Raw genomic sequence first — 23,035 nt, 5'->3', positions numbered from 1 at the left:
CATAGCTGTAAAGCTAAGACTCAATATGTAGCTGACATGTCAGACATAGTTGTCAAGCTAAGACTCAGTATGTAGCTGACATGTCAGACATAGTTGTCAAGCTAAGACTCAGTATGTAGCTGACATGTCAGACATAGCTGTAAAGCTAAGACTCGTGCGGTTCTAATGAGTCAAATTTTACTCACATATCTTGATGGAGGTCAAGGGACCCGTTTAAAAATAGTCATGTCCATTTACCTTTGTCAAAGACTTTGCCAACTTTGGAGCCACTCCCCAGTGAGCTAGCATAACATGGTCTGGATGTCTAGTTTCCGCTCTGCTCTACAGTAGCTTAGAAATTCAGCTCGCCAGACCTCGTCAAACACGGACTCATTTTCTGAGCTTCAACTTGCAGGAAGAAATAGCGCTCCACCCGGCTTAGTCTTTGATAAGGTGCTGGAAGCAATGAGTACGTAATAAAAAGAAAAGAATCCACACACTTAAATCTGTGCAAAAGGCTCACTTTTATTTGCTGAGCTTTGGTCTCTTAGACCTTCATCAGAGCATACATGGTGCAAGCTTGTGTTACCTTGTATGCTCTGAAGAAGGTTTAAGAGACCCAAAGCTCAGCAAATAAAAGTGAGCCTTTTGCACAGATTTAAGAAGCATGTCCCCTTACGTCTGGAGAATATGAGTTGTAGGCGGTGGGCACCTCTGTAGCACCACAATGCTTCATTTAATGCTATGGTGTGTGACACATTTGACCTTTATCAAAAAAATGCAGCTACTGTTATTTGGATATTGCACTTGGACATATTACGATTTCGATAATACGGTATTTTTGATTAACTGTGCAGTCCTAGTACAAAGTATGAAAGAGTACCGGTAGTTAGAGTTCACAAAGGGCATGGTTTGTCCCATAGACTTATATTGTAAAAACAAGTGCTAAAAAGTTGTCTACTGCGTTCAGTCCTCAAGATGGCGGCCACAACAAAAACATCACGTGACGGAAACCAATGAATAGGAGATTTCATGTAGAGCATGGAGACTACCTTATGGAGACTGCCTTAACGGTCTGACAAAACCATCTGAGTCCATCTGTCCAGTTCTGATGTGCTGCTTGTTTCGCTCTGTCATAAATAACTTACCGGTATTTGTGTGTGTGTGTGTGTGTTTGTATTGTGTACCTTGAGCTGTGTGCGTGTTAGCTCCAGACTGCGCAGTCTGTGTTTACAGCTCTGCAGCTCGGTCTGCACCTGCTCGGCCCGACCTGCTCGCTCGCGGGCACAGTCCAGCTCGTCCCGGAGCGCGCGCATGCCCCGTACCTCGCCCTGCAGGGCGCGGTTCTGGACACACACACACACACACACACACACACACAAACACGCGCACACACACACACACACACACACACACACACACACGCGCACACACACACACGCACGCGCACGCACGCACACGCACACACACACACACACACACACACACACACACACACACACACACACACACACACACAAGAGTGGAGATGGGGTCAGAAAAGGCTGAGAACAAGACTGGGTTATGAAATAGAGCAAATGTTGACATGGTGTGACTGTCACAGAAAATGTGTGTGTGTGTGTGTGTGTGTGTGTGTGTGTGTGTGTGTGTGTGTGTGTGTGTGTGTCTGTGTGTGTGTGTGTGTGTGTGCGTTAGGGGTTGCATCGACAGGTCGATGCATTGACGTCACTACCCCACGTTGATGCCTATCGGGATACGTCGATGAGTAGTCATGTGGGTTTGAGGCAAGCAGCCTGGAGAGCTCATGTTCTTTATCTTTTGTCTTTTTCACTCTTTTCTATATAATTAGGGGGTCCAGCCCTTCTATTGTATTTGCTATGTTTTTCCTTCTTCTGTAAAACTGTATACACGTCAGAAACACTAAGGACCACAGTAACCAAACGTTGCACATACGTTGGAAACGTCACTCACTACTCAGAAACAAAAGATTACATCAATCTACCAATCTTTGGCGATATAACAGCCCGATTCACGTTTTGAAATGATGTAGTCCCACGGAGGAGAAAGAGCAGAGATCCAGGCTAACCCCCAGATCTCCCTTGGGGCCCTGGGCCCGGCCCTACAGAGAACCCTTCAGCAGAATGTGAATGGACGTGGTGCTCACATGCACCTGGAGGTCAGTAGTCGACCTGGGTGACCGCAGAGACCTGAAATTTAGCCCAATGACAGATATTCAAGCCCCTTCGGGGGCAATACCAGGCTTGAACCCCTGGTATTGTCGCTTGCGGCTATATTTTATATTCACTTGTTATAGTTTTATTGTTAATGAAAGTAGTACGCTACATTATTTGGATTAGAACTATAGTATGTGGCTTCACACGTTCTTTTTCACTTTTCTTGCTATCGGAGTACTTTTGTTGTTGCGAGCGGCGCTATTGTTTACTGAGGACATTTTGCCAGACCTCACGCCTACAAGGAGCTAGTTAAGGGTTAGGGCTTAGTTTAAGGGTTAAGACTAGAATTAGGTTTTGTTTAATCGAATGGATTATGGCATGAATGTAATCAATGGAGGTCCTCACAAGTATACAAAGACATGTATGTCTGTATGTGCATGAACCTCTTTCTGAAGCTTCTTGAGCCGCTCCTCCATGGTTTGAATTTCCTGTTTGTAATCCAGAAGTTGATCACCTTTATCTTCCCTAGAAGAACAAGACGCAGACACACAGCCATCAACCTGACAGCTTGACCATGAGGAAAACTATTAATAGCAACATGTTTACTCTCTGAACATCACAATATGTTGCCCAAGCCTGATCATTTGAATCACAATCAAGACACTCATTCATAAATATCTGTAATATGATTAGCTGGTAGAACTATTGGAAAGACAGGTATGTTGTAAACCACTGATTCTCAACCGTTTTCATCTCAAGGACCCCTAATTTAGTCCACAATAAAGAGCCACAGACCCCCACCCAAATCTGAGAACATTTTTTATTTTTAGATCTGATTTTGTCCAGAGTCCCATGTATTGTAACAGTCTTCCTTCTACATACTCTAATTGTGTTAACTTAATGTAAATTAAATAATGGTTACATTTATTTTGCTGGGGACCCCCTGGAACCCACGTCGAGAACCACTGTTGCAAACAATATAGTCGGCCAACAATTTCCCTTACCATATTTATTAGAGTCAACGACGTCAATTGGAATAGGTGAGCATTGCACATATTTTCTAAGGTCCTCTTGAATTGTGCCCTCTCACAGTCACTCTCTCTCTCACACACACACACACACACACACACACACACACACACACACACACACAGACACACACACACACACACACACACACACACACACACACACACTCACAGTTGTTGTTTGAGGCGCCGTAGTTTGGCCCTGCTGTCTGCCAGTTGGAGGGCCAGGCCTTGAGGTGGCTCCTCACTGGGACTCTCTGTGGCTGACTCAGTCTGGGCCTCCCGCTCCCTGCACAGCTCTGCTATCCTCTGGAGGATAGAGAGAGAGAGACAGAGAGGGAGAGACAGAGAGGGAGAGAGAGAGAGGGAGAGAGAGATAGAGAGGGAGAGAGAGAGAGGGGGGAGAGAGGGGGAGAGAGAGAGAGAGACGGAGAAAGAGGGAGAGGAGATAGAGAAGGAGAGAGAGAGGGGGGAGAGAGAGAGGGAGAGAGAGAGAGAGATAGAGAGGGAGAGAGAGGGGGAGAGAGAGAGGGGAGAGAGATGGATAAAGAGAGAGAGAGAGAGAGAGAGAGAGGGAGAGAGAGATAGAGAGGGAGGGAGAGAGAGAGAGGGGGAGAGAGAGGGGGGAGAGAGAGCGGGAGAGAGAGAGAGAGGGAGAGAGAGGGGAGAGAGAGAGGGGAGAGAGACAGATAAAGAGGGAGAGAGAGAGGGGGGAGGGACAGGACGATAGACAGACAGACGGACAAAGTTGAGAGAAAAAGAGAGAATGATTTGGGAAAGAAGGGAGGGAGAGTAAGAGAGAGATGGAGAGAGAAAGGGTTGCATGAGGCAGTGACTAATAATGACTCCTCTTCATTTTTGCATTGACTGCCACCTACTGCAGCTCTGTGTGGGTCTACCTTCAGGTCCAAACGCACTGAAAGCGCCAATAAATCATGTAACAAATTGATGCCCCTATACTGCAGGCATCAGATTTAATTTTTTTATTTTCATTTATTTTTTAGGGGAGGTGGGAATAAAATACAGTGGCCTTGTTTTCTCTCTCTCCTTTTGCGAAATCCAGATATGGTGTCATGTCTGTCGTCACTGAAAATCTCCAGATCCTGGCGCTGTTCAGAGAGCTGTGGGAGCAATAGGGCTGATATGATAAAAGAGAAGAGGAACACAGCAGTGTTGGAGAGGTGCTGACTCAGTCGCGCGCTCGTAGCCACGATGCAAAAGGTTACCAACTTTTTGACAGCGTCAAAGTGTCGGATATCCTGAAGAAGACACTTGCTGTCAAAACATTGGTATTTTATAATAATAAAAAATTAATTAATTAATTAAACTGCCTTTTTTCACAGCAATACAGTAGGACTAAACCATTTTCAGTAAGCAGGCTGGGGGAAGACTTCATGGTTAGGCTGCTTTTTGACAAAACAGCCCGGAAAATATAAATACTATCACTCACTACATTTGTTCATACTTGTATTTCAACTGAGAAATTTTTTGTGAAACTTTTGTGGAATAAATTTCAATGACTGATGAATAAAAAGTTGTTATCGCTACAACAGTTTTGACAACCCTGTCTTGTCAGTAGAGGTTGGAATGGTCCTAACTTTCCATCTGGAGAACTGTCGTACACACAGCAACACAGCAGAGCTGCAAGAGAAAATAATCCAATCCACAGTCTGTCCGTACTGTATGAGCCAATCTCATCTCATCATGACATGCAGGGAAATATATATTTTGCTAGCCCATGTGTTTAGAAGAGCCTCCTCACTTTGTACAGACTGAGTCTTGCTATAATTTAAGTTAGATTTTACATGCTTCCTATATTTTAAACTGGTGTGAGATTTGGTTGGAGAGCGAGCGAGACAAGACCCGAAAGCAACAGTTTTGGTCGCTGGGTCCTCATTTGACGCTCGAAAGGAGTTTGGAGTAGGGGCAGTTTGACACGCTTCATAGCACTTTTGGTGCACGTTCGGCCATTTAAAGTCCCTGGAAATATGTGTTTTGAGTTTGTCACAAAACAGAAAATGTGTTATTAACCAGTCAGCCAAAGCTGAATGATCAAAATTGTCACAAAGTATAGAACATTAGGTTTCAAAATGACGAAAAACTAAGCTGTACTCTCTGCACTGAAACTATGTGGGCGTGGGCATCCGGGTAATGTAGCGGGAGATTGCCTGCCTACCAACACGAGGGTCGCAGGTTCGCACCCACGTGTTATCTCCGGCTTGGTCGGGCGTTCATACAGGCACGATTGGCTGTGTCTGGGGTAGGGAAGCCGGATTGGGGGTTTGTGCCCTGGTCGCTGCACTAGCGCCTCCTCTGGTCGGTCGGGGCGCCTGGTTGGGGTGTCAGGGAACTGGTGGGAATAGCGTGATCCTCCCACGTGCTACGTCCTGCTGGTGAAGCTCCCCCTGTCACGTGAAAAGAAGCGGCTGGCAACTGCGCATGTCTCGGAGGAAGCGTGGTGCTAGTCTATGGCTAGGGTGGAGCAGTGACCAGGGCAGCAGGGGGAGGAAATTAGCCAAGTACAATTGGGGAGAAAAAATGTGTGGGTGTGTCTGCTGAAGTGACTCCAGTGCTCTCCGACCCCCCCCAACCCCCCCTCCCATTTGTCAGTCGCACACAAGGTGAGGTCTGCAGGATCTGGATCAGAGCACATACAACAGATACAAATGCATCATTATGGATCAGCAGATAATTGTTTCATCATATCCAGATAGTGGGGGTGTGGGATCATGGAGATAGAGTGTTAGGGGAGGAGGATCTAAGTCACTCCAGTATGTCATTGAGAGACCTCTCTGAGCCCGCCCCCCAAAAAATCACAGTAATGGTGAGAAAAACGGTCTAACTCCACAATTCATTACTAGATGGTGCAAAGCCTTTTCACATGTTTTCAGCAACTAATTTCTAACATGTGTAATATGTTTAGAAACAAATCTCTGAATTTTGGTTTCCAGGGACTTTAAAACAATAGGTGTACTTCAAAACCCACGCACGTCAGACACTTTCAGTGCATTCGGGCCTTTAGCCTATATATGCGTTACCTGGCTGCGTGCCTGTCTGCAATTTCCAGCTGGGGCGCATTATGTACAGTAGCAACTTTTAGAATGTCTGATTGCATGTTTACAGCCCGTAATCCTGTAGATCTCACATAAGTGTGTCACATGACTCAAATGTGCGTGTGCCCACCTCCAGGTGTGTGTCCCTCTGAGCCAACAAGCCTTGGATCTGCTTGGCCATGGACCCGAACACCAGCTGCAGCTCCGCCCCCTCCACCTCCACCAGCTCCTCCCACTGAAGCGGCAGCACCATCCGCGGATCCTGAGTCACCTGGAGGCAAGCACAGTTTCCTCAGGCCTCTACGCTAAGATCCACACATGTGAGAAGAAACCTGACACAAAATGGCAGACCTGGGGACAAATGATTCAGTAACCTTTGGCGGCGGGGAAGTTTGCATAACACAGTTTCTGTGGGAATGTTAATACGTCAGGGACATGTGCCCCAAAATGCTTGATATGCGACACTAATAATCTTGCAGACAGGCAGGTTTGAGTGGAGGGTGTATGAATGGCGAGCGGGGGGGGCACCTCTCACCTCTGTGCTTCATAAAACTGGCACAACATGGCTGGTAGGCAGCATGCTGTTATTGAAATTCAGACCTCTTCTCGCTATAATTTAGACATGAGACATGCTGCTATGCAACATGCTGTCATTGTAATGCAAGCAGTTCTTCATTGTGCGGGTGTTAAGATTACACTTGGGCTTTTATGCTTCATTTGAGAAGACAGTGGAGTGACAGAGAAGACTGTGTATCAATTTATGCTAATGGATCCAGGGCCGGCTCGGGCTGAGCAAAAAAAGATTTTTCTGTGCATTTACAGTAAGCCCAGATTCACTCTCACTCTCTTCCATGCTCTTACACATGCACACATGCACGCACGCACACTTAAAAGAGTTCAGTTTCAGCCCGAGCCGGACAGAACCCGACCCGAGCCCGATGGGCTCAGGCCGGGTTCGGGCTGACAATTTATGCTAATTGGTTGGGTCGGCTCGGGCTCGGGCTTCAACTGACTAGGGTCGGGTCGGGTTTAAATTTTCAGGCCCATTACGAACTCTAGTTCCTTGACTCGATGAACCCCGGGCTAGAACGTACCTCCTGAATACAGCTGGCAATGGCCGCCTGCGTCTCAATGTCCAGAGACTGGATCTGTTGAATGAATGTCTCCTTTTCCTCACACTGCAAACAGACAGCAATGGAATGGAGTCAGTAATGTGTGTGTGTGTGTGTGTGTGTGTGTGTGTGTGTGTGTGTGTGTGTGTGTGTGTGTGTGTGTGCGTGCGTGCGCACACACGTGCCAATATAACGGGTCAATACTGTCAGACAGGCGGTGTCGTCCACTGCCTCAACTATGATTGAGTTTTCTCCCTGACTGCAGCTACAAGTCACTTATTACATTACAGTTCATTGAAGTGCTCAACGATGATTTTGTAAATCAATTCTCCATTTTAAAGCAGTCATGTATGAATAGATGTGAATCCTTCTCTTCCCCTGACAGCGAGGAGTTTCACTGGCAGGACGTAGGATCACGCTATTCCCCCTAGACCCCCGCCCCCTGAACGGGGTGCCCGACCGACCAGAGGAGGCACTAGTGCAGCAACCAGGACCGGCTTCCCACCGGCAGTCAAGACCAATAGACCCTTTTCACGGGGGCCATTTTGTGTCGAAAAGGCAGGGTAAACACAGGTGCCTGCAAAACACTAATGAGGGTTTCCAACTTCCATGAGTGTAAGTTGGAAACCCTCATTAGTGTTTTGCTTGCACCTGTGTTTACCCTGCCTTTTCGACACAATATGGCCCCCGTGAAAAGGGTCTATTGTGTCAGTACATCTGACGATGCCGGAAGTACCGCTGCGGGGAATTGAACCTGGGTCTCCACGGTGGTTAGACAGGAATCAAATTCAGGGGGAAACACCTAAAACCCTTTTTTTGTATGAAAATTTTAAAAATTTAAGATATTAAATATCAGTTATCGGCAACTTGAGTGAAAACAAAATACTGGTATCAGTATATAGAGTCTATATTATAGGCCTTGTGGGCGTGTCTGCTGAAGTGACTCAAGTGCTCTCCGACCCCGCCAACCCCCCCCCCCCCCAGTGCTGTGCAACTAGATACATTTATTGCATTTTTTTTATTCCAGGGTAGAGGTACCTCACCCTTTACCACACTGGCATTTTGAGTCCCGTGTCGGTGAAGTGGTTACAGCAGTAGTGGGCTTGGCTAATGTAGCTAACAGCTAGCTAGCTATTTAACATACAGGTGTGTTGTTGTTGCTGTGTGTCACACAAGGTGAGGTCTGCAGGATCTGGATCAGAGCACATACAACAGATACAAATGCATCATTATGGATCAGATCAGAAGTGTTTCATCATATCCAGATAGTGGGGGTGGGGGATCATGGAGATAGAGTGTTAGGGGAGGGGAGCAAATTTTGGTTTCCAGGGACTTTAAAACAATAGGTGTACTTCAAAACCACTTGGCAAAAACCCTTTCACTATTGTGTGTGTGTGTGTGTGTGTGTGTGTGTGTGTGTGTGTGTGTGAGAGAGAGAGAGAAAGATCACCTGCACAGCACACCCTAGTAAGAGCAGCAGCAGTCTCCTGAGCTCCTCCACAGCTGCCTCTGAGGACACAGAGTACCTGTCATCATCATCATCATCATCATCATCATCATCATCATCATCATCATCGTCCCCATCCCCTCTCACTATCATTATCACCTTAATGAATTCGGCAGAGAGCAGAGAAATTGACTCATATGAAGTGTAATAACTCTCGTGCTGCCGAGAGGCGCTGAAACGCTGGCTATGTTATCTCGTACCTGTTAGGGGCTCCTGCCCCAGAATGTACCTGTTAGGGGCTCCTGCCCCAGAATGTACCTGTTAGGGCGTCCTGCCCCAGAATGTGGGCTCCTGCCCCAGAATGTACCTGTTAGGGGCTCCTGCCCCAGAATGTACCTGTTAGGGGCTCCTGCCCTAGAATGTACCTGTTAGGGGCTCCTGCCCTAGAATGTACCTGTTAGGGGCTCCTGCCCTAGAATGTACCCGTTAGGGGGTCCTGCCCTAGAATGTACCTGTTAGGGGCTCCTGCCCTAGAATGTACCTGTTAGGGGCTCCTGCCCTAGAATGTACCTGTTAGGGGCTTCTGCCCCAGAATGTACCTGTTAGGGGCTCCTGCCCCAGAATGTACCTGTTAGGGCGTCCTGCCCCAGAATGTACCTGTTAGGGGCTCCTGCCCCAGAATGTACCTGTTAGGGGCTCCTGCCCCAGAATGTACCTGTTAGGGGCTCCTGCCCTAGAATGTACCTGTTAGGGACTCCTGCCCCAGAATGTACCTGTTAGGGGCTCCTGCCCCAGAATGTACCTGTTAGGGGGTCCTGCCCTAGAATGTACCTGTTAGGGGCTCCTGCCCTAGAATGTACCTGTTAGGGGCTCCTGCCCCAGAATGTACCTGTTAGGGGGTCCTGCCCCAGAATGTACCTGTTAGGGGGTCCTGCCCTAGAATGTACCTGTTAGGGGGTCCTGCCCTAGAATGTACCTGTTAGGGGCTTCTGCCCCAGAATGTACCTGTTAGAGGGTCCTGCCCTAGAATGTACCTGTTAGGGGGTCCTGCCCTAGAATGTACCTGTTAGGGGCTCCTGCCCCAGAATGTACCTGTTAGGGGGTCCTGCCCTAGAATGTACCTGTTAGGGGCTCCTGCCCCAGAATGTACCTGTTAGGGGGTCCTGCCCTAGAATGTACCGGTTAGGGGCTCCTGCCCCAGAATGTACCTGTTAGGGGGTCCTGCCCTAGAATGTACCTGTTAGGGGCTCCTGCCCCAGAATGTACCTGTTAGAAGGTCCTGCCCCAGAATGTACCTGTTAGGGGGTCCTGCCCCAGAATGTACCTGTTAGGGGGTCCTGCCCCAGAATGGCAATATTGGGAAGCGGCATCAGTATCAGCTGCTGCAGGTCTTCCTGGAGAAAGGGAAGAAAAGGAATTAACATCAAGGCAGGGTACCTGTCGTACACATTTATAATTAAAAAATTCCATACTTTTCAAACATTGATTTGAAGATATCAATATATCTATATCAGATACCTATATCAGAATTTGTGAGATTCCTACACGGTTTCCATTTTAAAATTCTACATTTTTCCCCAGACCCTACATTTATGTTCTTGACTGGATGTGATTTTGGTCAGTATTTGATATGATGCATGCTGACAGCGGCTGGGTAATAAGAGCATCCCTCTATCTGAACATTATTCTTCACATCAACAAAAACTGTGGACTCAAAGTGAGTCTACAACAACATCAAAGAGAGAATTATGTGTGTATCAGACCTGAATCACAAGACTTTCCAAAGCCTTGTGTTTTTCAAATTCCCAAACTATTCAAGACCTGGAAATGATCAAATTCCTTTCAATACTTTTCCAGACTTTCCAGATCTGCATAGGAACCAGTGAAGGATTAAGCTGGGGAAAAATAAATGTGTCAAGTGATGAAGCGCGCCCGTCCTGTCCGCCTGCCCACAGACAGCCCACACTGGACTAAACCATCCTGTCCACAGACAGCCCACACTGGACTAAACCGTCCTGTCCGCCTGCCCACAGACAGCCCACACTGGACTAAACCATCCTGTCCACCGCCCCACAGACAGTCCACACTGGACTAAACCATCCTGTCCGCCTGCCCACAGGCAGCCCACACTGGACTAAACCGTCCTGTCCGCCTGCCCACAGACAGCCCACACTGGACTAAACCGTCCTGTCCACCGCCCCACAGGCAGCCCACACTGGACTAAACCGGCCTGTCCACCTGCCCACAGGCAGCCCACACTGGACTAAACCGGCCTGTCCACCGCCCCACAGGCAGCCCACACTGGACTAAACCGTCCTGTCCACCGCCCCACAGGCAGCCCACACTGGACTAAACCGGCCTGTCCACCTGCCCACAGGCAGCCCACACTGGACTAAACCGGCCTGTCCACTGCCCCACAGACAGCCCACACTGGACTAAACCGTCCTGTCCACCTGCCCACAGGCAGCCCACACTGGACTAAACCGGCCTGTCCACCTGCCCACAGGCAGCCCACACTGGACTAAACCGGCCTGTCCACCTGCCCACAGGCAGCCCACACTGGACTAAACCGGCCTGTCCACCTGCACAGACAGCCCACACTGGACTAAAATGGCAAAAGTTTCCAGCAGCCTCCTTGTTTGTAGTGCAAACAAAGAGTCAGATCTCAGAGAGGGGCAGAGCGTGTGGGTATTCATACTTCCAGGTCAGGAAGATTTTCACAGGTTATGTTCAGTTTAGTATATTTTAGTTTTGCTTATTCTGACTCAGGATTCTTTAGAACTTAGAACAGTAACACAGGAGCACATGGGTGGATAGGGATGCCACAACGAAATAGATTATTTATTGTTTTATCCATTTATCCATTTTATTCCCCTTGTGGTTAAACGCTCTATGTTGTGTGGGCAGTCAGAGGTGACCATTACATTACTTCACTCCCCATTAACAATGTACAGAATCACAAAAGATTTGACACAATTGATCACAATTGACATCAAAATTCAAAACACCCAAAATGAATGAGCAAGTACCGAAAGATTGTCACTACAGTATATAATAATTATCGTGGAAGCTATTATTTAACTGCTTAATTTTAACCAGTTTCACTGAAGTCCCCTAAAGATGGAAAAGAGCCTCCAGCAAGCATTCTTCTGAAGCTAGCCAGGCTTCCACTAACTTTGCTGGATCTGCTGTTGAATTGAACTCATCTGTGAACCGTAATCAGCTAACTGAGCAGGCGGAGCTCTTGGATCTGGTTGTTTCTTGTAGGAGTCCTGTCCTAGAAGTGACAACAAGAGAGTGGGATGAATCAGATATAGCAGAAGGCCCACCAACACTCTCTGGCCAACTTGTTCAAGCGATTTGTAGTTTCTTCTTCCATATCTTGGACAGATCTCCCGGCGGAATCTAACTGACGCTGAATCAGGCTGGATGGCAGGCGCCTCAGACAGTTCCGCTCCAGAAACCTGGCTTATCTGGCAAAGAGCTGCATCGATTGTCATCAGCACCTTCCAACACTGTAACCGCCCAAGTAGCAGGCGGGCGACTGATGTAACCTTGGTCTTTCACTGCGAAAAGAGCCGAGCCAATTCCCCCCTTAATTAACAGATTTATTTATTTATTTAATTATTTTGTCAAAGAGCCATACACTGACTTTGGCTAACTTCTCCCCCAACTGCTCTCCAAACCTGCTCCTCTGATCTGGCAATGGCAAAATCAGCCAGAATACAGAAGTGAGTCACAATTACAACTATCTCTCACTCTCGCTTATCATTCATATATAGTGTACGGGTCATATACAGTGTACGGGTCATATACAGTGTACGGGTCATATACAGTGTACGGGTCATATACAGTGTACGGGTCATATACAGTGTACGGGTCATATACTGTGTACGGGTCATATAGTGTACGGGTCATATACAGTGTACGGGTCATATACAGTGTACGGGTCATATACTGTGTACGGGTCATATACTGTGTACGGGTCATATATTGTGTACGGGTCATATACAGTGTACGGGTCATATACTGTGTACGGGTCATATACAGTGTACGGGTCATATACTGTGTACGGGTCATATACAGTGTACGGGTCATATACTGTGTACGGGTCATATAGTGTACGGGTCATATACAGTGTACGGGTCATATACTGTGTACGGGTCATATACAGTGTACGGGTCATATACTGTGTACGGGTCATATACAGTGTACGGGTCATATACTGTGTACGGGTCATATAGTGTGTACGGGTCATATACAGTGTACGGGTCATATACTGTGTACGGGTCATATACAGTGTACGGGTCATATACTGTGTACGGGTCATATACAGTGTACGGGTCATATACTGTGTACGGGTCATATACAGTGTACGGGTCATATACTGTGTACGGGTCATATAGTGTGTACGGGTCATATACAGTGTATGGGTCATATACTGTGTACGGGTCATATAGTGTACGGGTCATATACAGTGTACGGGTCATATACTGTGTACGGGTCATATACAGTGTACGGGTCATATACTGTGTACGGGTCATATACTGTGTACGGGTCATATACAGTGTACAGGTCTGGCATCAGAAGCAGGTGCAGCCAGCCTAAAGTTTCTGGTTCCTCTGGACACAAGAAGCACCGCAGCGCTGCGTTGGTCGTCGACTTCTGAACGAGATTAACCCAATCACAGAGGAGTAGGCCTGAACAGTAAAAGAACAGCATAGTATCGCAATATTTTGTGTGGCAATATATCGTATCGCACAAATGCAAAGTATCACGATATTTTATTAAACAAGTTTGGTCAGTCTGTCTACTTGACAATTTTGCTGCAATGAAGTGTGCACTGAGTGAGCTATGGCATTTCTGAGAGAGGTCTAAACCACATTCTCATTTTTATTTCTCTTTTTATTCCTATTTTTTTTATTTTTTTTATTTTTTTAATTTCACTAATCTGAATTATCATTGCATTTAATGTTTGTTCAATGTTAATTGAGTAACTTGTATTATTATGTTTTTCTCTTGAGGTGAGATCTTTATATAAACCCGTAGTGGGTTTCTATCTCACCTGCACATGTTTTTTTCTCCAATGTTGTAAACATTTTTTATTTTGTTCTGTTTTCCTTTAATGTGCAAATAAACATAAACAATAAACATAAACAAAGTGATTGAACTGAGATGAAGAGACTGAAAACTTCATCTTAGATAAAACAGATGTTGACAAAGTTTTCGTTTGGAGACATAATTTGTAGTGGAAAAAAGATAATAAATCGCAAGATATCGCAATACTAGCATATCGCAATACTATCGTATTGTGACTTAAATATCGTGATAATATTGTATCGTGGGGCTAGTGAATACAGTAGCATAGCATCTTCTCAGGCAACCGTTACCTCCATGATACCCACCTCTCTGTCAATGTCTCGGTGATCTTCTGGACAATTTTAATTGTAAAATGTAAATGTCATTGATGAAATTGCACCAGTTAGAGCCAAAGTCATTTCTGGTAAGAAAAGGCACTGTGGAGGAACGCTGAAAAGGAAAAAAGTCTGCACTCTGGAGCATACTTAAGACTTAGAGGAGTTTTATTGATAACGTTTCGGTTCAACAACCTTCATCAGAATGGAGACAAACAGGACAAACACTCACATATATGGAACAGCCCAGCCAATCACAGCATTTCACTTAGTAGCTCACAGGTGTGTTCACTAATTGTTTAGAGGGTGTGTCCATAGGTCCTGCTCTGTCACCATACTCCACACGACTGATTATAAAACACATTACAAATAACATATTGCAAAATGCATAATACAAAAAACCAATGCAACACAATACATGTTTTTAAGACAATGGGGAAGAGATTAAATAGAACTCTACTACCACTGAAACATAGTTAATACAAAACAGTAGAACTAACAGTTAAGGGATATCAAAATTAACCAAAATGCAATGAATAGGATTTAAAAGCCTAGCAATCAAGAAATTTTAAAAGCCTAGCAATCAAAAAAATGAGATAACCTAGGTAGAAAGAAAAGAAAACAAGAAAAACAATGCCATACAGTATCCCTGTAATTGGAGGGAGGGGGGGGGTAGTTAGCCTACAGAAAAGGTCTGAGGTCAAAAGACTCATGAGGCCTCTAGCAACAGTATCTAAAGTGGAGATCCAAAACGCCTCTCTCTTGAGAAGTAAAAGATTGATATCTCCACCTCTGAGGAACGCACCTCAGGCTAAACTCACTACAAAGAGAGGCTCCACCAATACTATTTAGAGCTGCAAAAATTCAAGACAATCATTCCTGTCTCAGATCATTAATTCAGAGAATAATAATGAATGAACTCACCCACCGACGAGTACCAATGCCTCCTGAATTCAATTCTACAAAGTTGTGTAATGACTTGGCTTCTTCTTCTTGTTTTCAAATTTTCAAATGATTGGGCAAATTACCGTATCAGTGATTCCTCACATGAAATAAACATGCCTCAACTAGAACTAATCATTACTAAGTGATGACTCATTTTGATGTCATAAACCTCATAACTCTTGAAGAAATTGTTTGCATCTCAAACCCTCCACATGATGCTGCCTTGAGTCGCTGTCTTCTGTGTGTTTTTTAAGGTTTGTAGTTGCCTGACAACAGATGCATTACAGATAGTGACCAGTTTTCACAGGTCTTCTCCAAAGCCCTGAAAACTGCAGTAATCGAGCCACTTAATATTCTAAATAAATAAATAAATGAATATCTGCATGTGTCTGCACTAAACTATTACAGGCCCATATCATACCTGCCATTTATTAGTAAAATTAGTGAGAAAGTTGTCTTTAGACAACTAAGCAACTTTACAAGCAACTACCTTGACATTTCCCAGTCTGGATTTAGGCACCAGATTAGGGATAGGTCCTAGATTCTGACCTTACTGCTGCATTTTTACAGTTGATCACAATATATTAATTGGTGAATTGGTCTCTAACATGGTCCGAAATTGGTTCAAGTCCTACCTTCAATACATGATTTTGTATCAATCGGTAGCTGTACATCAGAGTGTCTCCCAACAACGTGTAGAATTCCGCAAAGGTCGATTCTCGGACTTCCGTTATATAATCATAACATACTCCCATTAGCTGAAGTTATTCACATTTTTATTGTTTCATATCACATGTATGCAGATGACACACAAATATAATATAACTGTGTCACCAAACGAATCCACTTGAATAGACTAGACTAGACTCCCTGGGACAGTGCATTAAACAAATTAGTAGCTGGATGTTCCAGAATTGTCTGCAGATAAATGAGGACAAAACTGAAGTCATTGTTTTTGGGGCCAAAGAAGAAAGACTAGAGTAAAAATCAAGCTAAAAACCTTGGCGTTATCCTGGATTCAGACCTCCATTTCAGTAGTCACATTAAATAAATAACAAAATCAGCCTCCTATCACCTTAAAAATATAGTTAAGATCAGAGACTTGATGTCAAAACATGACCTAGTCCTAGAGAAACCTGTGCATGCATTCTATCTGATTTAGCTTGCTTGCTTCAACTGCTTTTGTCATTAGTTTCGTGTGCTTTTGTCTGTGTCTGTAAAGCACCTTGGGCTGCCTTTGGGTATAAATGTGCTATATAAATAAATGTGCCTTGCCTTGTTGTTGGCATACTAATATCTGCTCATGGACAACTCTCTCTAAAGCATTTTACTGACACCGCAGCCAAGACATACTGGCTCGCAGCTGCCTGTTCTATACAAAGGAGGCATTTTGGCATGCTTCCTATGGTTTGGGACCATTATATAGCCTGATTAAGTGAGAGATTAACAGTGTGGGTAATACATGGCACAATTATCTCTGCTACACACAATGATTCTCAAAAGCTCTGAGTGATGTCCGGGGCCAGTTCCTGTCCAGGTGAAGTTCAGCCAGAAAGCATATTCATAATTTTTCCCAGTGACACCATAGTAAATGAGAAGGAATTAACCTTTAGTCTCCTGCCTCTGAAAATCATCTGTTCTTCTATGAAGAACTCCTCCAATAGAAGCTTTTTCATCAAGTCACCGAGGTAAAAGAAGACAACTGGAAATTGATTTTCAACTTGATCTTTTCCTAAATCGATCTTTGCACCAATTTGGCTTTTGGGTTGCTGTTGGTTTTCTTTTCAAGCTGCAGTAATGATTTCCAATGCTTTTGTGGGCTGTCTTGCTTGCCCTTTATGCTCAATGCACTTATGCAATTTGATTTGTAATTTCTCAATGTTAATTGAAGCGTCGTGATTTCAATGGCCTTCTAAATATCATGGCTTACTCAGGACGAGATCTTTTCTCCAGACTGGCTTGAAAGGGTCAATAAATGATTAACCTTGAGAAATCAACATTTAAATCTCCATTAACAGAAGGCTGCTAAGTAAACTCCTCCATTCAGGTGCATCATTAAAGGCTTTGAGAGAGAATAGAATAGAATGGAATAGAATAGAATAGAATAGAATAGAATAGAATAGAAGGAGCTACCACACAAGTCTGTTAAAGCATGGCCTGTGCAAAGCTCTCTCCCACAGAGTGTTTGGTATTCAGGCCTGCACATCTACCCAGACGGCACAGTAGCTTTAGAGAAGCTGAGGTCATAGCAGAGAGTATTAAGCCTCGCCCCAGCCGCACGTTGTTGCTGTGGTTTACACTGTCCACCCTTCTGTCAGTGTCACACACAAAGGAAAACAGCCCTAAAAACACTACAGAGCAAGAAGTCAAAACACGACCAATGTGGAACTAACCGTCCACAGGAACCGGGGAGATTACTGTGAGGTTCTAGTCCAATACAGACCCTATACAGCCTTCCCTCTCGTCACTACAGTCTCTCATGCTGCCTCTCATCAACTACAGTCTCTCAGTCTCTCTTCCAGGGACATTAGTGATTCATTGAAAGATAAGGAAGCGAAACCGTCGCCTTGTGTTTTGCTGTTTTCTCAAGCTAAGCAACGTGTGTTCAGTCACCCCCCACCACCAGGGAGGTTTGCTCTGCTGAGAGAGGAGGCCTTTGAATCATCGTGAAAGACATTGTGTCATTTCCTCAAAAGCCACCAGCACCGACAACACACGCTCTGGAACACGCCACAATCACAGCTCTTAGAATACTCTTATTATTATTTTTCTTTCCACCTTCAACCCCCTCACCACCGTTGTGGCTAATAAATTCCCTTTGCATCGTAAATGCATCGCAAAATCTGCCGTTTCATTTTCCTCCTCGTCCTCTTTCTTCCAAATGCCCTGTCAACCCCCACGCCACTTTAAGCTGTTTTCTTCTTCTTTACCACGTCTTTAGGAGACACATTCATCTGTTGAGAATGATAGCAGAGCTTTGCTGGAATCACTCCTCTGGTTTTTTACTGCCTACAGCGAGACAGACGCTCCTCCCCGGCCCGCCGACATCGCCCGCCACCTCCCCGGCAGGAAAATGTAGCTTTTTTTCCACGGGCATTTTCTAACCATAATGAGCTGGGAACCGTTTCAGGCCGTCCACAAAAAGACATTACACCAGTGTTTTGTAGAATTTGTTTTGTTTGTGTTCATGTGCGTGAATGATGCTAAAAGACATTTTACACACACATACAGTACCAAAAAAAAGTCACATGGAGCTCATTCCAGACCGTTTCCAAACCATTTTACAGCATCATTCACTATATGGAAGGATTTTAAATATGATTTGTCACAGAATTGGTTTTCCTTGGAATTGCTTTTTCACCCACAGACTTGCACATTGCTAACCAGAGGTGGAAGAAGTACCAAAATAGCCTGCTCAGGTAGAAGTATTGTCGCTTTGCTGACATTTTCACAGTTTTCACAGTTTCAAATGTACAAAAAAGTTACTGTGTTATCTACAATTAGGCTGCAACAGTGTTGGCTGTGATCAAATCTAAAAGACAGAGGAGACGGAACTTAAACTAGATTATTTTAGTACTTTTAGTAGTAGTGAATAAAAAACTTTCCAAAATAAAGAAAAGCCAGATTCTTCCTCTCTTCCTGGCTGACTGACCACTCTGTGGCTCAACAGCTGGCCAGTTTATGACTGCCCGGTTTGTGATGCAATGCTTATATGGAGCGCTTACAAAATCTGGATGTGATTTAAAATGTAGCCAGGTGCAACACTTTGGCCAAAACATACTCAAGCAAAAGTTTACTGATTAAAGAAAAAAATACTCAAGAAAAGTACAATTACACAAAAACTACTCAGTTGCTTCCATCCTAGTCTCGCTGGCCAGCCTCCTCTCCCTTCCGTCCGAGGAGTCTGGCGCTGCAGGTCTCCATAACTGGGATAAACCCTCCCCTGCTCTACTCTGCTCTCCCATTGGAGGCGTCGGTTTCAGACACTGCCGGATTTCCGCTCCACGCTTAAGAAGCTCTGTCATTGGCTCCGACCATGTCAATCAGAGTGGCTTCCGCTCCCTCCTCCCTGTGTGTTGCTGTAAATAGTCCCCTGCCGCCTCAGGGAAAACAACAACGCTAACTAGCTAGCAAGCTAACGGCAGAAACCTACACGCTAGCTCGTTGCTACACGCTGAGAACGGCAAGTTGGATTGTTTGAAACTATTTTCCAAGGGCACTGCCGCTAAGCGCCGCCCATCGCAATCCCACTATGGAGACCTGCGGCGCCAGACTCCTCGGACGGAAGGGAGAGGAGGCTGGCCAGCGAGACTAATTCCATCCTAATCCATCATCTTCTTCTGTAGCCACACACACACACCAGTGCAAGTGCTTTTTAAATGGACTGAAAGCTCTCCAAGTTCAAGATGTCAAGAGTGCAAAAGTTGTAAAGTCTTGGCAAAACTTGTCACATACTTGCCACACATACCCTTACCTGGTAGTAGGCCCTGAGGTGTCGATTTAAGATGGAGAAGTTCTGGACCCTCAGCATGTGGTCGTCTCTGTCGCCGTGGTACAGCCGCTCCACCTTGGGGTTGGGGTCTCTGGGGGGACAGGGGGAGCACATCTTAATGCGACCACGTCTTATGCAACGGCACATTGGAGTGGAGAGTGGATAAAAGTTTAATGAGCTCGCAGCGATGTGGGCAGGGAGAATGCACAATCATCCGTTGAGATAACTTGGGCTGGGGTCAGGCCAAGTGAATCAGCCGTCCTGCAAATACTGAGCGAGAATTCGCCTTGGGACTTGGTTTTGTTTGAGCGTCTCGTCAGCGCTCACTGGCACAAAATGTCTCTGACCCACATGCCATATGCCTTTTTATTCTGGCAACAGGCAGCAACAACACAATATGAAAACAGAGAAAGCAGCTTATGCAGATATTTCAATCTAATTCATTTGATGCAGAGAAAATAAAAAGTAAGCCATCGAAATAAAGGTTTTTAAAGAGTTTTAGCTTGACAAATTTGCCTTGGTTATTATTTTGACAATGCCCTTGTTGGCCCATTTCCATACTTTTTTTTTTTTTACTTAATAGAGGCCATTTGCAGTTTGGCCGTCAGTTAAATTTCCATTTTCTCCATTTTGTAACAAATGGAGTGCTGTAGAAAAGCTGGTATTACATTAAAAGTATGTTGAATTACTGTTATATTTCAAGTGGGCCTCCGCCACTGCAAATTGGTAATAAGACATATCCTCACAGTATAAGCACTGTTCATTTAACACATTGACTGCCAGCCGTTTTTTTTTTGCTGTAGGTAGCTTTTGCCAAGCCGTTTTTTGAGGATTCTGGCTCATTTTACAAGAGCCGAGGATTCTTTTCTGCTTGGAGTTTGTCAACACAAAGTTCACAAAAGTACTAATAGAATGTGTGCTTTCTCTGTCTAAAAGAGTTAGTTTGTAGAGTTAGTAGTTATGTAGATATTAGCCGTTGAGTACAGCATGGTTTTAGCGTCTGAGAGTGAAAGCTGAGATAATCGCAGTTTTGTGAAATTCAATCAAACAGGCAGAACAGTCACTTTAACCATTTATTTTTGGCATCAGTGAGAGATCAGACATCCAAACAATATAGTTCCGAACGCCCTCTCCTTCAACTCCTCCCTCCGTGGGCGTGTCTAGTGGCTTTCAGCCTGCGTTTGTCACAAGCGAGTGCTCTGCTGCTGCGAGTTTGAGCAGCCTCCCTCCCTGGCAGCGAGTTTGAGCAGCCTCCCTCCCTGGCAGCGAGTGTGGATAGGTCTCACTCGTCTCTTGGGTTTGAGAGCCCCGATGAAGCCCCGTGCGACTCTAGGCTTTATGCTGCCCACCCAGTCCATTTCTGGAACCCCCCACCGCAGCAGCGCGAAAGCGCCCCCGCCTACAGTATGAGAATGAGGCTCGTTCGTTTCTGACTGTAAAATCGCCAAGCCATTTCCTTGAGAATGGAGGAAGCAGCCGCGGGAGGCGGCTGCTTTTGGTTGACTTTCTCTCTGTCGGGAGAGGACCGTCGCCACCTAGCTGGTCGGTAAAATAGATTATACACATTCAATACTTCCAATATCTCCATAGGAGACGCGGGGGGCATTGATCCACGTAGCACCGTCAAAAAAAAAAAATGGATGGCAGTGAACGTGTTAATAAGCTCTAATGTCCCTTTATTATCTATGAACTCAAGGTGGAATGAAATCTCATCACAAGAAAAAGCCTCCTCTTACATGATCCTCATGACTTCGTTGAGGAAGATCCCGTTGGTCAGCCTCAGGTAGCGGCCCCGGGAACTCTGCTGAGAAACCGAATTGACTTCCATGTACTGCTGGTTGTAGAGCGAGACTCCATCCTCCGTCTCCACCATCCTCTCAAACAGCTGCACCTGTGAGAGACAGGCAGGGCAGGGGGGTGATATAGGCAGGTGGAAGAAGAAGATGAAGACGGAGAGACAGAAACAGAGAGAGAGAGAGAGAGAGAGAGAGAGAGAGAGAGAGATACACAGAGATAAAGAGAGATGGAGGGGCGAAAGACATTTTTCACACAGGAAGCCACTGGAGTCGGTGCGGAGCAGCACCTGTCTGGACAGGTGGGATCTGCTGCTCTCATGCTGGGAGGCACTTCACAGAGAGACAGGCAGCCAAGCAGGACCACAGCCAAGGTCTCTCTCTCTCTCTCCCTCTCTCTCTCTCACTGCGAGCGAGCGAGGAGCTGTGCCAATGCAAACTGCAATATAATGAGGTTTATTCCCAACTGTACCTCCTAAAACGGCACTGTTGGTAAATAGAGCAGCAGAGTCTCGAGCGGGTTCACAGCCCAGACTCTGTTTGTGTGCACAAGACGAACCAGGCTAAAGGGAGTCCGTCCACTCTGCTGAAGTGCCTCGGGCAAGACGCTGCTGCTGAGTACCACCAGCTCTGTGGCTAAGCCTGACCTTTGACCTCCCTGAGGAGGGAAGGGGGAGGGGGCAAGACAAGAGAGAATTTCCCTCCAGGGCTCAATACAGTATCACATAACATTATAAATACTGTCCATCAGCCGGGGAGAAGACCCCCCGCCCCCCACCCCCCACCCCCTTTGGGTTGATTCAGTGGATTATTGCTGTGTCCTTGGTGGAAATTCAGTCTGTTCCTATAAATGCAACACATCCTCGGCATCCACAAGGCAGAGTGCATTGTCTGTCTTGAACACACACACCCCATACCTGCCAACACTGATGTTCGCAGGAGTCTCTCTTGTCTCTCTCAGGAGTTTCTCTTGCTGTGCTGCAGATTAGTAATTTCTCTTGATAATCTCCCGATTTCATAGTGATACAAACCAAATGGGTGTAGGCTCAGTTTTAACGCCAGAGTGAAGTTTCTGGTAGCATATGAAACTAGATGATCTATTAGGCATTGGGGAAGCTAACAAAAGGAGAAGTAGGGTGTTTGTTATGCTGCATACAAGGCTATCTAACTATTGATGCTTTTTGTTCAACTCTTACTTTTTAATTTGCTGTGGGGAATGGAATGAGAAAGTAGGCGATGGGAGAATATACGAAATATACAACGTCAGTGGGAATGATCACTGCAGCAGAACAAGGTCTCTCTCTCTCTCTCTCTCTCTCTCTCTCTCTCTCTCTCTCTCTCTCTCTAAATGATGACCTTTGCTGTAACTGAAAGCGATAAATGATGATAAATGACACGTACCCATCGAGCCAACGCACTTTCCATGAATTCCTCTATTATCTCCATCATGTTAGAGTCCATTGTTGCGCCAGGAGAGCCACACGACAATAAAGACGCGGGCTAATTAAAAAAGAAAGGAGAAAAAAGTGTTATCGCGGCTGTGTACGTGTGTAATAAATCAACAGGAGAATCCATGTCAAGTGAAGTAGTTAGTTTGA

General features: G+C 45.5%; 1 protein-coding gene across 1 annotated transcript in view; it reads right to left on the bottom strand.

Moving 5' to 3' along the window:
* The window catches only part of ccdc88b (coiled-coil domain containing 88B), a 59,669-nt gene extending 36,634 nt beyond the window's left edge, over positions 1 to 23,035 (bottom strand). Inside the window, exons 1-10 of the mRNA XM_083651799.1 lie at positions 22,839 to 23,035; positions 21,381 to 21,535; positions 19,627 to 19,735; positions 10,118 to 10,187; positions 8,797 to 8,855; positions 7,329 to 7,412; positions 6,365 to 6,505; positions 3,354 to 3,490; positions 2,597 to 2,678; positions 1,167 to 1,325 (exon numbers count right to left, since the gene is read on the bottom strand). Of these exons, the coding sequence (XP_083507925.1) occupies positions 1,167 to 1,325; positions 2,597 to 2,678; positions 3,354 to 3,490; positions 6,365 to 6,505; positions 7,329 to 7,412; positions 8,797 to 8,855; positions 10,118 to 10,187; positions 19,627 to 19,735; positions 21,381 to 21,535; positions 22,839 to 22,898 (1,056 nt within the window). The 5' untranslated portion in view covers positions 22,899 to 23,035. The remainder of the gene's footprint in view (positions 1 to 1,166; positions 1,326 to 2,596; positions 2,679 to 3,353; positions 3,491 to 6,364; positions 6,506 to 7,328; positions 7,413 to 8,796; positions 8,856 to 10,117; positions 10,188 to 19,626; positions 19,736 to 21,380; positions 21,536 to 22,838) is intronic.

The sequence above is a fragment of the Poromitra crassiceps genome (assembly GCF_964638095.1).
Source record: "Poromitra crassiceps genome assembly, chromosome: 15".
NCBI classification, from domain to species: Eukaryota; Metazoa; Chordata; class Actinopteri; order Beryciformes; family Melamphaidae; genus Poromitra; species Poromitra crassiceps.
This window is presented reverse-complemented; position numbering and strand designations above follow the sequence as displayed.